The sequence below is a fragment of the Bidens hawaiensis genome, unplaced genomic scaffold (assembly GCF_021521415.1).
Source record: "Bidens hawaiensis isolate Kalapana, Puna unplaced genomic scaffold, B.hawaiensis_p1.1 tig00419396_1, whole genome shotgun sequence".
Lineage (NCBI taxonomy): Eukaryota > Viridiplantae > Streptophyta > Magnoliopsida > Asterales > Asteraceae > Bidens > Bidens hawaiensis.
Genome location: NW_027504847.1, coordinates 631444 through 647165, shown reverse-complemented (window position 1 = coordinate 647165; position 15722 = coordinate 631444). Strand labels below are relative to the sequence as shown.

Sequence of the window (15722 nt, the reverse complement as noted above, 5' to 3'; positions counted from 1 at the left end):
TTCATAATCTCTTAACGGTTAAGAAGTAGCCTCTAAATGGTTAAAAGACCACTTCACACTCATTCAGACTTCTCTAAATGGTTAAAAGACCACTTCATACTCATTCAGACTTAAGACTACCTCTACCATTAAAATGTTATGATATCTCTTAGTGCATTAAGAGGCTACCAAACAGCCTCCAAGTCCGTCTCACATAGTGTTACCCTCAGCCACGTAAAAATCTTGGGATACACTAGTGTTTACTACAATGGCTATTTTTATGTCAAATCTTGGGATAAACAAACTTTGAGCTCCTGAATATAGAAAATGAAATCAAACCTTGTGTGTTGCAAATTAATGTTAATAATAAAACCAAATCACTTCTACTACAAGCTTTGATTCTAGATATAACAAATCTCTCATTTACACCTCAGTCATACAATCTTTTCTCTCTTTCTCTTCCCTTCTAAACCACAAAAAAAAAACAAATTCCAATTCTCAAAAAAAAAAAAAAAAAAACATCATCTAATCTCCCCTCACCAACACTCAGTTGTCGCGTCTTGTCTTCCTACAAGGGGCGGCTCCTCCTGCTGCAGCTGCATCCTCACTCTTCTCTTCCTCTTTCTCTTCACCTTCTGCGGGCTTTGATTCCTCCGCTTCTTCCTTCTTCGCTGGTGCCACATTCACCTTCTTTGCCTGTAAACATCAATTTCAATTAGTAAAAAAGATTGACCAAATAGCCGACCCACACGACCTCATGAATTATTAATTTATTAAATTTAAAGGCTAGGTTAAGTTAGGCTGCTACTTACCGCTTTCTTCCCACCAAACAACAGCTTCAACAACGCGCTAAAGATCACCACCACAATCGAAACAATCACACCGATTGTGATTTTTGGTTGTTTCTCAGCCTTCTCAATAGCTTCCTGCAATATCACAAAAAAACATATTTTACTTTATAATCTTAAAGTTACCCGCTAGCTTGAACCGGTTCATGAGCTTATTATTTATATGAATAAAATAACTTTTATTTAACATATAACTATTAAATCCGCAATACAAACAAAATTATAATTAAATAAATAGATATAAAAAATATTTATATGCACATAAAATATATGAAATTAATAGCAATATATGTATATGAATACATACAAATTTAATCTTTAGTTTTAGAATTAACCGCGAGCTTGAACAGGCTCGCGAGCTTATTATTTATACGAATATTATAAATTTGGCATAAAAATTAAATCCGCTATACATACAAAATTTTAGGTATTAAAAATAAATAATTATATATGTATACAAATATGTAAATGTAATTATATTTGTACATGAATAAATACAAATTTAATTTTAAATTTTATTCTTGAGCTTTAAAAATAGAGCTTTAAACGAGGCGGAATGATATTGAAAACTTACCAAAACCTTATCCTTGTGGTCACCCAAGAAAGGCAGATCAGCTAACTTGTAAAGAACATCAAACACAGTTTTCTGAAATGAAATTGATACGAAACATTAAGATTAAGAAAACACGTAAAATAAAAAATAAAATATTTTTTTAAACTTTTCTAATTTGATTAAATACCTGGATTCCCATGAGACCATCAGACCCTGCTGCTGCTTGTTCTTCCGCCTTCTGTTTCTCTTCTTCAACCTTAAACTTCAACTTCCATGTGGTATCCCTAATTTCAGTTGCAGTCTTTTCATCGGCCGCTATCAAAACGTTGTCAAACAAGATTCCATCTTGCATGGTCCAGATCTCGATACCGATCGCAGCAATCGGCTCAAAGTCAGGCTTTTCAAGCTCAAAGTATTCTGGGTTAGGAATCTCACGAGGCTTCCAGATACCCTTGTAAGCCGGGTTATCAATAAGTGGAGCGTGCCATTTGCCCTTGTAAGCTGGGTTCCTCTTTAACGGTCTCCTCCATTCACCGCACCCGGGTGCAGATTCACATTTCGGGTTGTCGATTTTGGGTGCTTCCCACTCACCATCTTCCTCATCATCCCAATCCTCGGGCTTTACTGCTTCCGGGTCATCAATTTCTTCAGGCTCGTCTTCCAACCACCCTTCGGGCTTCTCAGCTTCTTCATCTAGAATCTCCATTGGTGCATCCTCATCCCAGTCTTCGGGCTTTGTGGCTTCCGGGTCGGGGATTTGAGCACGCTCGTCCCAATCTTCGGGCTTTTGGTCATCCGGGTCGGGGATGGTTTTAGCTGGGATTAAGGCGGGTTCAAAGTCCTCAGACGAGAGGAAATTGGCTTTCTTTTTCTCTTCTCCATCAACCAAGATTACAAGCTCGTTGTCGGGTTTAATAACAGCGGTGTACACGTGGGTCAATTTGTCTGACGGGACGGTTGGTGGGAATTTGAGATGGTGTTCAACATACTCTCCGGTTTTCGGGTTTTTGTGTTTTAAGATGAAGTGAACTTTGTTTGTGGCCCCACATTTGTCTGGGCCAAACATGATTGAGTAAGGTGACTCGTTATCAAATCCCTTGGCGGTCCAGCCAGCTTCTTGTGGTCGGAGGTACTTTAAATATGCACCACCACACTTGAGACCATTTTGAAGACGGACTTCAAATTGGAGAACAGTAGTGCCGTCCTTGAGCTCAACGGGTTTTTCTAGCTCCTTGACGATTGCGTACTTTCTAGCTTGCTCGCTCACGAGAAGCCCGTAATCTTCATGTCCCTCACTCTTTGAGTGCTTCCATACACCTATGGACCATTAAATATTGTAAGTTTGTAACAAGTTCATATCTTAACATGCACTTGAATGCATGATGACGGTACATGATCACTGGTCAGTTAAGATTTGTTTGAAGAACATGAAATTCATCCATCTTACAAGGCAACAGTAAACCATACAGTAGCCACTAAACAAGAAATTAGAGGGAAATGGTAAAATTTCTTATTTTATGCCTTATTTCTTATTTTATGGCATATTTTTGGTAATACATAATAGAATTGAGACAGTTAGGGGGTGTTTGGTAGAGAGATTTGAGGGTGGAGAATTAGGTTTCTCTTGTTTGGGAGAATTAGGTGGAGAATTGGGCGGAGAATTGGTTTTCTCTGAGAATTGGGTGTAGGCAAAAAGTAGAGAAATCCAATTCTCTCCATTTGGAAGAGAAATGGAATTCTCTCTGCTTCTAAATCGCGTCTCTGCTCTACTCCGTTCGCGTATGATGATGATGATGCTCCGACCGGCGATGGTGATGATGATGCCGACGTCCGGCACGGCGGCCGACGCCGCAGCCACGTCCGTTCGCGTCTCTGAGCCAAAACGAAACCCTAAATCGCGAGGCGGTGTTGCGAGGCGGATGATGATGACGCTCTACTCCGTTCGCGGTGTTGCGACGCGTCTCTGAGCCACCATTTCTCCACCATGATGATGCCGAGGCGGAACCCTAATCACGTCTCTGCTCCCGTTTCTCCACCCATTTCTCTATTGTACCAAACAAAGGAAATGATTGTCAATTCTCCACCCATTTCTATTTCTCTCCAATTCCATTTCTCTCCCATTTCTATTTCCATTTCTTCCCATTCTTTTTCTCTGTACCAAACACCCCCTTATGGTAATCCATAACAGCACCAGAAGTTAGGGTGTGCACTGTTCTGTTTGGGTCAGTTTTGGGATAAAACTGAACCATCAGAACTTAAACTTCGTTTTTGAATTATTTAAAAGTGTTCGGTTATGGGTTTTTTGGTTTCAACTTTTTCTGATTTCGGTATCAGTTTTACCATTTAAGCTTTTTAAGCTTGAAAATTTTGGGCCGAGGAAAAAAGTTTGGCCAAGAATATTGAAGTTCGGTCCAAAACCAACGGTTATGGTAAACCAAAAACCAAAAGGATTTTCTAAAACCATTCAGTTTCGGGTTTTTCGGTTTTGCCATTTAAGCTTGAAAATATTGGGCAGGAAGAAAATGGCCCAAAATAATGAATTTGAGCCAAAATCATAGAGTTACATATTCAACTCTTATAAACTACTTAAAATAACTTAAAATAAATAATTAAAAAAGAAAATCAATAAATTCTGTTCAGTCTTTTTCTGTTTTATTGCATCCAAAATCAAAACCGAACCATAAGTTTGATTTTACAAAAAACATAAAACGAAACGGTTCTTTTTCAGTTTGGTAAACACCCCTACCACGTCATTTAACTTCTTAAACAACCAATGCAATAATCAAGCAGAAAACTTAATAACTTCTCGAACTCTTTTCCTAATCAAATCAGCAAAAAACCTAAAAATCTTCACAAATTCAATATTCCAAATCAAATCATTAACCACGTCCTAATTAATCATTTGAACACACATTTAGTTACAAAGCTCAACCAGCAGAAAACCTAAAAATCTTCTTAACATCAATTTTCCAAATCAAACATTAGCCAAGCCCTAATTAATCAATCAAACACACATTCAACTTCAAATTTCAATCAATTATTCAATTCACCATATTATTATCATCAACAAAACACACATTTAGCTTCAAAATTCAATCAGTAGCAGTAAACCTAAAAACCTTCTTAAAAACAATATTCCGAATCAAATCATTAACCATGCCCTAATTAATCATTCAAACAAACATTTAGCTTCAAACTTCAATCAATTCACCAAATTATTATCACTAACAAAACCAAACCATCCATTTCACTTTGTTTTCTTTCGGTTTCATGCACACCGACACCAAAGTCATTTAACCACTTAAACAAGCAATGAAATTATCAAGCAGTTAACCTAAAACCTTCATAAAATTAAAATCCCTAATCAAACCATTAACCACACCCTAATTAATCAATCGAACACACATTCAGCTTCAAACCTCAATCAATTCACCAAATCATGATCATTAACAACACTAATAACACATTTAGCCTCAAAGTCCAATCAACTGAAAACCTAAAACCTTCATAAAATCAATCTTTAGCCATTAACCATGCCCTAATTAATCATCCAAACACGAATTCAGCTTCAAACCTCAATCAAGTATTCAATTCACCATAATAATATCATCATTAACAATTAACAAAACCTAATAACAATCCGATTTAACCAAAATCTTACCAGAATACTCCTCCTTCTCAGACACAATCCAGCTTCCTTCAAACGATTCATCAAACGACTCATAAAACACCTGTCAAATAATAATAATCAAATCAAATCATTCACTAACTAATTCAAACCTTACAGATCTATAATACATATATATATATATACACACACATACACATACATATATATAGGGTTTGTATCAAATACAAATGAAATTAACATGCTAATTGTGAGAATAAAGTAGAGTAATCATGTATTACACTGTGGTGTAATTACATGTATATATAATTAATCTACTTGATTCTCACAATTAGCACGTTAATTTCATTTGTATTTGATACAAACCCTATATATACATACATACAAATATATATATCAAATTAGGTGACTTACAGCATCAGATGAAGCGTAGATCTGTGAAATCAAGCAACAGCCGGTTAAAATCAAACAACAGAGCAGTAACGAATTCATCTTCATTACTGGATTGAGCATTGAGAGTGTGTATTGTTATTGGTGTTCAATTGTGGAAGCTTTAATGTGATATTAATAGATCTGAGAGAGTGGTTTTGTCGACTGGATCCGGCCAATGATAACACATACCACGTCGAACGGGCCAATTGGAATGTGACACGTAGGATGAGAACGCATGGCGTTGTTTGCCTGCAGGATGAGTGAGATCAACGGCTGGGATTAGTGGATTGTGTCTTGGGGTGGACTAGTAATTAGATAATCACCAAAATTAGGGTATCTTTGGTAAAACTAACTAGTAGCTGAAGGCTGTAGTTTTTTAAATATTTAGGTGTTTGGCAGAGTAGCGAAAACTTTTAATAAAACTAAGTGGGTTTCCGTGTGGTGCGGCGGAATGGGCGCACAACCTAACATCAATCGCATAATCAGTGTCAGTACATGATTCACCTGATAAGTGCATACATAACCTGAATGTAGACGTGTAATTCATGGAAAAGCAGTAAGCTTGTAAATGATGTCGAAAATCAATAAACAAATCTTAAATATACAGTAATTTCAAATAGATAATTTTTTAAATCAACATATTTTGATATGAATCACTTTTTGAACATGCAGTGTTCTAATCTGAAACATGTTCTGACCTGACCCCTTTCGACTCAAAAGCGTACCGACACAAATCGAACTGATTTAACCTTTTTTGTATTGACTCGTTCGGACCCTAATTTGGTCTTACACATGACTCAAGTTCGTCTGACTCGACTCCTAATTTGGTCTTACACATGACTCGAGCTCACCTAACTCGACTTTTTACCGATCCTACCCGATAATCACGTAGTATGTTAATTTTTTAAAGTTAAAGAAGTATAACAATATCATACTCAAATTAAAGAGAATAAAATGCTCGTTTTTATGATGTAATTTGTTTAAAAAATTATTAACGTGTGAAAAAGTTATGGCTCCTAAAAAAGTCGTGGGGGTAATTAGTTTTGAATAAGGGTTGAATGTGTAACTATTATATAAATTAACACAAATTGATATAAGTTCAAGTACTAAACTTGTAAATTCAAATGTAAAAGCTTGTAGCTAGTTTTTTTCAAACGCTACCAATGCTACCAATACTAGCGTTTGTAAAAGTAGTTTTTTACCAATCTAAAAGCTTGAAGCTACTTTAACCAAACAAAACTTTTTATTAAATAGGAGCTTTTTCACAAAAGCTTAAAGCTTGTAGCTCCTAAAAGCTAATAAAAACTCTTTGCCACACATACCCTTAAACTTTTTTTTATTGTGTAATTCTGTAATTATTTTAGAGTAAATTGGTTTTTTTCTTTTCTACCTTCGGTCACGTGGTTACGTCTCATAACTAGGGGTGTTCAAGAACTAAAAAAATAAACGAACCAAAACCAGAATAACTAATTCGGATTCTTATAGAGATTTCAAAAAAATCGGATAGTTTGAATGATTTGTATATCCGAATAAATAGGGAAATTTCCCAAAATAAATGTTTATGAAAACGTTTTTCAGGTTTTATGTGTCATTTGTAAGAAATTCCCAAAATATGTATTATAATTTAGCCGTGACGAGTAGTTTGTATAACCAATTAAAACTTGGCACGTGTCTTTAAACTAATCGTAATGAGCAGATTTACTAACCATTACTCGTCACGACTAAATAAGTTTTATGCCTCGTAATCAACGCTCACGAGTAATTCATAAGTTATTTAGTCGCGACGAGTAGATTGTAAGGTTAAACTAGTCGCGACGAGTTAACTACGAATAAACTACTCGTGTGGGTAATGTAAACCAGGCAAACTAGTCGTCGCGACTGAATGCTTTACGAATTACTCGTGGGCGTTGATTACGAGACATGAAACTTATTTAGTCGTGACGAGCAAATGATTAGTGAACCTGCTCGTTACGATTAGTTTAAGGGCATGTGGCAAGTTTTAACTGGTTATACAAATATTCGTGTGTAATCATAAACTACTCGTCACGACTAGTTTATAATACATATTTTGGGAATTTCTTGCAAATGACACCTAAAATCTGAAAAACGTTTTCATAGACGCTTATTTTGAGAATTTTCCCGAATAAATAACATGTGTTTTAAATATCTGAAGTTTGGTTTTATTTGTGTATTGTTTTAAATTTTAGAATTATGATGAATGATGGATTTAATTAGAATTTTGTTTGAATTTTGACTTTTCTTTGTGTATGTTTTATTTCAATTTTCTGGTTTTGTATTTTTATTTAATTAGACGTTTGTTTGAATTTTTGTTATAAAGATTATTTCGTGTTATTCGGATTATTTTGGATTATCCGATTTGAATCTATCCGAAATCAATTCGGATCAAATAGAAACACCCATAATTCGAATCGGATTTCATATAGGGCCCTAAAAAGTTAAATTTGAACAATCCGAACCGAATAAACCAGATAATCCGTTATTCGACCCGATAAACACCCCTACTCATAACATGTGGGTTTGATATCAAGTTGAAGCGGGCGAAATGTTTTTCGATTTCATTTATTCACTATATCAAACAAAACAGCATACATAAAAATACATTTGTAGTATAGGAAAAAGGTTTTAAGACATGTTCGTTTCATTATTTTTTTCCTATTATGTAACGTTCAAACTCACATGTTACAACGGGTACCAAACGGAAAATAAACTCGTAAAATGTAATGTGTTAGATTAATTGGTTAGTTAAATAAGAAGAATAAAAAACAAAATAAATAAGTTTAAAAGTTATAAAAAAACATTAATAAACAAAAGAAAAGAAAACAAAAAACATAAGAGTAAATTGTTTTTTTTTTCACTATAGTTTAAACTTTTGTGGTATTGGTCCCTTAGGCTAACTCCATCCATTATCGTTTCAGGAGATAATGGATGGATTTAATATAAAAGCCAAAGCACAAACAACTTTAAAATACAGGGTTCATTTGTTCAGAAGTTTTAATTTCAACTTAAAGTTACCATATGTAGACCAAAAGGTCGGAAAAAGCAATTTACTCATTATTTTAATTGTTACTTAATAGCAATATTTGAATAAATTATATGTGTAGCGTTGGTTTTTTTTAATTTTTGGATTTAAGGGTATTTTGGATATGGTTAATTAGAAGGACCTGAAGATCAACACTCACACTAGCTGATAATTTAGGTCTTTGGACGAAAAGGAAGGAAACACATGTGTAGATTTAAGAGGGGTTTTCCACGTGGGGAGTTGTGTTTTGTGTGGGCTCAAGGGTCGTGTTTTGTATGGGCTTAGCGAGTCGTGTTTTCATGACGGGTTATACTGCATTAAAAGTTATCTCATACGAAGTGACTAAATACGAGAAAACGTGTCTGACAAACAACACATGTTTATACTATTTTGCATTTGTTAGTTTGGGTTTTATTACGTCTAAGGCTATGAAATTACCTAGTCAAGTCCAACGGATCATTTATACTAACGGTATGACCTCAAAATCAACGAATTTAGTTTAAAAAAACAACTTACTTTTGCTATTCAAAAGGATTAGTGACACAAATTGTTGCCCCTTTGCCGTCTATTTTAATATAACATAAAAATTTTGTCAAATTTCCATTAAAAAAATGAAAAAACAATTCAAAATATCTATTTGAGGACCTCACCATTTGTAACTCGTGTCATGATGTTATAGAATTATTTTTGAACCCCCATATGAAGATTTCTAAGTCCGTCGTCACATGTGTATGATATAACCAAGAGAATGATTAATGAGTGAAAGTTTACATAGAGCCATAGGAATATGACATGCGCTAAAGACAACCATGGTTTCACACGTCTAAGCCCGGTTTAATTCTTAATGTCTTTTAGCCCCTTATTCGCTTGTATAGGGCCTCGGCCGATCAAGGATATGACATGGGCTAAAGACAAATACGTTGCTTACCAAATCTAGATCATAAAGCATTTTATTTTAAGAATATATACACATAATTAACATTTTATTTTAATAAATTAAATTAAGTGTATTTTGTTTAAAATATAAAAAAGAGGTAATTAAAAAAAAAACAACTAAATTTTTTTTGAAAGATAAATTTTATTTAAACTAAACTAAGAACTTACAAGATAAAAGTAGTCTATAAACAAACAAAAGTAAAAGCAAAAACAAAAAACAACTAAATAGTAATAAATTTTATAATTGTTTCATTAATTTTTTTTGAAAATAACTTAATATGAAAATTCTAACATTAAAACAGCAATAAAAATAGTTTTATACAAGAAGTATGAATAATTTTATTGAAGTAATATTAAAAGTCTTATATAATAATATACGAAGCCAACTTACAAACTTTGATTCTTTGAACGTCTCTGCTAATGTTTCACATGTATACTTTTTGGTCCGACAACTTTTGCTTTTTATAATTTTTATATTTATTTTTTGTCGTCTGAAACATTTAGTTTTACATCTTTATTTATTGACCCAACAACTTTGTTAATAAAAATTTATTTTTTCAACTCACATTTTTTACTTTTGTCCCTACAACTTTAGTAGTGAAACATTTACCACAATTCTTTTAGTCCTACAACTATGACCACCAAACTTTTGTCACAAAACTTTTAGCCTTTAAACTTTCGTCACAAAAATCTTACAATTTTAAACTTTTAGATTTTCAACTTTTCCACATAAGTATTGGACTTTTACAATAAAGCTTTTATACTTTCAACTTTAGCAACAAAAACTTTTACCAAACGAATCAACCCAATACTGATCGGTTTCCTGCCACGTACCCATTGCAGTTCTCGTTAGCTTTCAAACATAAAATGCATTTAACTCGCTCCGTCGGGACTCAAGAATACAAATACGTGTTTCCATAGTTTAATAACATTATTATATACCTTAACTTAACTCATATATTTATTCGTGTCAAACCCATTTTAAAATCGTGTCGTGTTTCACGTTATGCCGAACCATAAACAAGCATAATTATTACATGATTATCAAAGACTGTGTTTAAACACCCGCTTCATCGTTCATGCTCATGTCTAGTTATACAATAAATTTTGAAAAAATCCCGATTAGGCGCCGATCAATCCCTGATTAGGCACTAGTCCATACTTCACTGATTAATTTTAAGTTAATAGGTCAATTAATCAGTTAATGGCCAAATCTGGCCAAAACAGGATTAATCAGACTTAATCAGCCTTTTCTATTGAGATTCTAGCCAAAATTGACGGTTTCCGGCGAGATTCCAGCCAAAATTAGCGGTTTCCGGTGAGATTCCTGCCAATTTCCAGACAAAATATGTTTGCGTATGCATAAAACTGAAAATTACACATAATATTATATACATATATATATATAAAACTGAAAATTATACATCGATTGATCACTAGTTTTCACCCCACAACCGACCAATGAGTAGATTTTCACAACATAAGAATACATACAATCTTTCCCCAAAAAGTAACCTTGTCATTACATTTCTTCTTTTATTATTATTCTATGTATCCCCTTTTCATCAGTAATCTAAACCCTAGACAATCACTGAACATATGTGTACAGGACCAGCAAATACGTGGAGCAGAGCTCGTGGATTAGTGGTGAAGACCACTAATCAGTAATCTAATCGGCGGTGCTTTGCTGATCAAACGCTTAACCAAGTCCACCACTCGCTGGGACCATGCTCGCATCGTTTCAAACTCCATCACCGGCGAAAAGGTCAGGTCTCATTATTATTATTATTATTATTATTATTATTGTTTTGTTCACATAATTAGTGGCTGATTTATGAGAATTTTGTATTGAATTTGCAGTTTTCGAAGGAACAGGCGTCGAGAGATCCCGATAATTTCTTTAATTTGAGGTATTGATTGTTATTATCATAGATATTATTATGCCACAATTTGCTTAGCTGAATTGATGTGTTGTTAATGTTAACTGTTGAGTTTATTGGGAAATGTAATGTTGTTCAGTTTAGGGATGTAAACGAACCGAATGTCTGCACGTCGGTGGAACGTTTGTTTAGTAAATGAACGAACATGAATAGTTGAACGTGATTGTTCAAATGTGTTCGTCAACGTGTTCGTCAACGTTTGATAATGTGTTTGCTTATGTTTGTTTGTTAAAGGTTTTTAATACTTTTTAATTTTATAATACTATAATATAGATTTAACTTTTAAGCAAAATTATTAACTATAAAACAAAAGTATATATGAGTGTTATGTGATTAATTTGTATGTAAATATAACATATGAATACGAATGTTAAAAAAAACCAACACAAACATGGTAGACTGGTAACTGGACCGTACCGTTTAGACTGACCATTCTCGCCTTATCGGTTTGCCATATTAAATAAAACATTGTTCTTGTTCATTTTTGGTCGTTCGGTTGTGTTAGTGAACCGTGCGCAGACAAGTTCATTTCCTTAACGAACGAACACAACAAAAAAAATTGTTTGATTATCTGTTTGTGAACAGTTCGCTTGTCTGATAAAAGCTTAACGGACGAACATGAACAGGGCCTTTCTCAGTTCAGTTCGGTTCGTTTACAGCCACCCTATTGTTCATTGAATTTGTAAAACCTCAATTTAGTGAATTTGAGCTTAGAAAGGCCTAAAAACTCATTGATGATGTGGACTTGTTTGTTGGATTATGTTAGATGGCTTTGCTGTCCAGCTGCAGATATGGTGGATGGATCAAAGGTTCTTTATTTTGAGCAAGTTAGTACACTATACAGAAACTATAACTTGTGTATTTCACTGTCTTTCATTTTATACTGCTATGCAGTGTTAAATGTTTTACTTTTGTAAATTTCAGGCATTTTGGAGAACTCCTCATAAGCCATTTAGACAGGTATACTAAAGTTTTGTTTTTTTCATTGATTGAATTCCTGTTGGAATCTGATTTGGTTGTGTTATATCTCCCTTCCTTTTGGCGTGCTTGTTAATGTATTAAACAAATGTTCTTAAAGTTGAATTTGTGATCTTTTGGTTCCATTTTCCTTGTTCAGTTCTTTATTTTATCATGAAGTATACTAATACATAAATGATTCCCAAATCCCAATTGAATGAAAGATGATAACCTATCTTGATTGTGTTCTCTGGCGATGTTACCATTGTTTTCGTCTGCAAAAGATCTTGCTGTTAATTATTTCTGACAGTTGACTCATTGCAGAGATTTTGTATTGTGAAGCCTTGCCCAAAAGAGATGAAATGTGATGTTGAGGTACGCATAAATACAACAGTTTCCGTTTTAAGAAGGGTTATCATGATTAAAGTTATATCAATACTAACAGTCATCAACTATTTGCAACATTTCCAGTTGAGTACATATGCCATCAGAGATGCAGAGGAGTACAAGAACTTTTGTGACCGCTCAAGGGACCAGCGTCCACTACCTGAAGAAGTTATCGGGGTAAGATTCACTTCACACATTTTGTATTCTTAATCTAATCAAACACATACACTTCTATGTTGGATCTGATTGGTGCAAAACCCTATAATTTATACATCTTGTTCAGTAGTTATCTTGGTATTAAAACCAGTTATCCGTGACCCGTGTTACTTGACTACTCTGGTCTGTAACTCTGTTTTGCGCTTCTTGAAAATTTTATACAGTTTTTGAAATCACTATCAGTTGCTAAAATAGCCTGCCTTGTGAAATACTGAGTTATGAAATCAATAGACATATGTTTTTTATAACCTTACTATATTATTCAACATGCAGGATGTAGCAGAACATCTAACAACCATATATCTTAACCGTTGTGAACGAGGGAAACGATGCTTGTACGAGGGCTCAACTCCACCTGATGGCTTCCCCAATACATGGGTATTAAACCATGCACACCCTTTTGTTTTATTTCAACCGCATAAACCTCTTATCGTTCACACTTATAAATTTGAAATTTTTTTCTAAACAGAACGGAGCTTCATATTGTACTTCAGAACTAGCGGTTTTGAAGAATAATGAGATTCATACATGGGATAGAGGCTATGACGATGAAGGGAAACAAGTTAGTTTATTTCACATTTTGGCCCGTTTGACCGTTTTTCTAATAGAATACAATTCAAGTTGACTCGTTTTAACTTATTGCAGGTTTGGGGGGTGAAAAACGGGCCTTACGAATTCAAGACTGCACCAGGACCTGCAACTGGACCTGCGTATACTTCTGTTGATATGTTATCCACTTTAAATTTCCCGCTTTCAATTGGTAAGAGGATTGAAGGTTCCTTTGTTCTGCAAGAGTAATTGCGTGTTAATTTATCTTTAGTATATAGCTACCCAGTGAACCTTCTATTTTGTTTTAAAATATATACAAAAGTTAGTTTCTTTCAACTGTTATAGTTATGGCTGCAAATGAGTTGAGGTGTTGATTCTTCTTGAGATTTATATGGTTTGTTTGGTGGTTTAGTGGTTTGGTTGACAGTTTTGAATTTGACACTGGTCGTGTATACTGAACTGTTTTAACTTTTTTTTTGATATACGAACCAGCGAGTTTGAAAAAGAAAATATAGAAATCTGTTTAAGCCGTCAAAGCTGAACTGTCAAATTGTTAAAGCTGATTTAGGTCGAAATGAAATGGATATCTTAACTCGACGTCTATGTCCGACAATACACAACTAATTCTTCACATGGATCAGCGAGAGACATAATAATTGCGAGACATATCGGCTCGGTCTCTTGTTACACTACACTTAATGTAAAGTATGAACAATATGAAATTATGAATAAAGTTATCAAGGCCAATATCTTTCTGTAATTATTGAATTTCTATTCTTTTAATTAGAAAAAAAAGAAGAAATAAAACGTTACAAATCTACCATAATTACTTGGTTAGGATCTGCTAGTTTTATTTGACAAAATTGATATTTGATTAAACTAGATATTGCTTTTATTGCTATGAAATTTTTAAAAAGAAAAAGAAAATCTCATACCTTCATCATCATCATCATCATCGTACTCAGTATATCCCACCAATAGCAATGCTATGGTAGGGTCTGAGGAGGGTAAGATGTAGACAGCCTTACCTCTATCCCATAGGGAAAATCTCATACCTTGTGTACTTTAAATAACATATGACTTATTAAAGCTATTGATTTTCGCAATTGGCCTTCTGGCACAATGGCATGGGAGTGATGGTTAAGACTTGGGATCCTTGAGGTCTCAAGTTCGAAACTTGACTCAAGGGGGTTTTCTCACAGTGGTGGGTTTCCTCCTTGATGGTATTCTTGAGTGAGTTAGGCCTGGAGCGTCAAAATCAGTATGGACGGTTGACATCCCGTCTCAGGAAGGCTCACTCAGGTATTGGCGGGGGGATCCAAACACTATTAAAAAAAAAGCTATCGATTTTCAATATTATGCGTTTTTAATCCATTTTAAATCAGCTTACGATTTTACCCTTATAATTTAACTAATATATGTTTTTAGCATGTTTCATTTTAACTTATTTTGATTTTTATTTGACAAGATTACGTTAGTTAACTTTATAAATGAGTCATGACAACTTTATTTTTATTATGTTCTCTCTTTCATTTGCTATGGCAAGCCCATCACGGAGAGAACCGATACTAACCGCATTATAGCGAGAATATGTTAAGGCCGAAAAGTTTCACACCCACAAAAGTTCGTGCTTTCTATCGTGCTCATTAAATATACATATATATAAGTTAGAAAATGACCAAAATGTTCATGTGACTGGTCAATGTCAACAAAATGTTCATTTGACCAATCAATTTCCATAATGTCCACCCTTAAAACTCGTTGACCCGATCATTTTCTAATCATTACTCGAAGATATTTTTAACAAACCAGATTCTGCCACTTGTGCAAAATAATCTCGTTAGAAGCCAAAATAACTTTCGTCGGGCGCCAAATAAATCTCGTTGAAAGTCAATATAAAATCTCGTCAAAAGCCTAAATAACCCCGTCGATGCTTTTAAAAAAGCTACCGACCCGACATTTTTATGATGCGTGACAGAATCTAGTTGGTTAAAAATTTCATCAAATAATGATTAAAAACTAAAAAGTGATCAGGTCAATGAGTTCTAAAACAACCAATCTAAAAACTGGTTAGTCAAGTAAACATTTCATCGAAATTGACCTGTCAATTCCACATTTTGCTCGTTATCTCGTCTCGTATAAGCATGGAGATGAGCTCTAGATGGTACCGATACCGATCCCGAAAATCCCGATCTCGAAAATCTGAAATATTTGATACCGGTAATTCCGTGCAAAATTCGAGAAACACCAGTACCGA

At 34.2% G+C, this 15722-nt stretch overlaps 1 protein-coding gene and 1 pseudogene across 2 annotated transcripts; one reads left to right on the top strand and one right to left on the bottom strand.

The window, feature by feature from the left end:
• Window positions 1-304: 304 nt before the first annotated feature.
• Window positions 305-5564, bottom strand: LOC143608663 (calnexin homolog). Its single transcript, XM_077083640.1, has 6 exons — window positions 5423-5564; window positions 5042-5111; window positions 1568-2697; window positions 1402-1473; window positions 792-905; window positions 305-675 (listed from the first exon to the last, which is right to left on the bottom strand). The coding sequence occupies exons 1-6, from the start codon at window positions 5519-5521 to the stop codon at window positions 526-528; spliced, it is 1635 nt and encodes a 544-aa protein (XP_076939755.1). The 5' UTR covers window positions 5522-5564; the 3' UTR covers window positions 305-525.
• A 5364-nt stretch (window positions 5565-10928) lies between these two features.
• On the top strand, window positions 10929-13844 carry LOC143608561 (chromophore lyase CRL, chloroplastic-like; annotated as a pseudogene). The gene is made up of 9 exons (XR_013149286.1): window positions 10929-11181; window positions 11277-11326; window positions 12123-12183; window positions 12281-12316; window positions 12638-12688; window positions 12785-12877; window positions 13190-13294; window positions 13386-13478; window positions 13562-13844. The product of XR_013149286.1 is annotated as a chromophore lyase CRL, chloroplastic-like (transcript).
• Window positions 13845-15722: the final 1878 nt, after the last annotated feature.

Excerpts from the sequence above, each read along its gene's own strand:
- LOC143608663 (XM_077083640.1), bottom strand. The coding sequence starts at position 5,521 with ATGCTCAATCCAGTAATGAAGATGAATTCGTTACTGCTCTGTTGTTTG. Across the intron at positions 5,112-5,422 it reads TCTACGCTTCATCTGATGCT|GTGTTTTATGAGTCGTTTGA; the intron begins GTAAGTCACCTA and ends ATTATTTGACAG. Across the intron at positions 906-1,401 it reads ACCACAAGGATAAGGTTTTG|GAAGCTATTGAGAAGGCTGA; the intron begins GTAAGTTTTCAA and ends GTGATATTGCAG.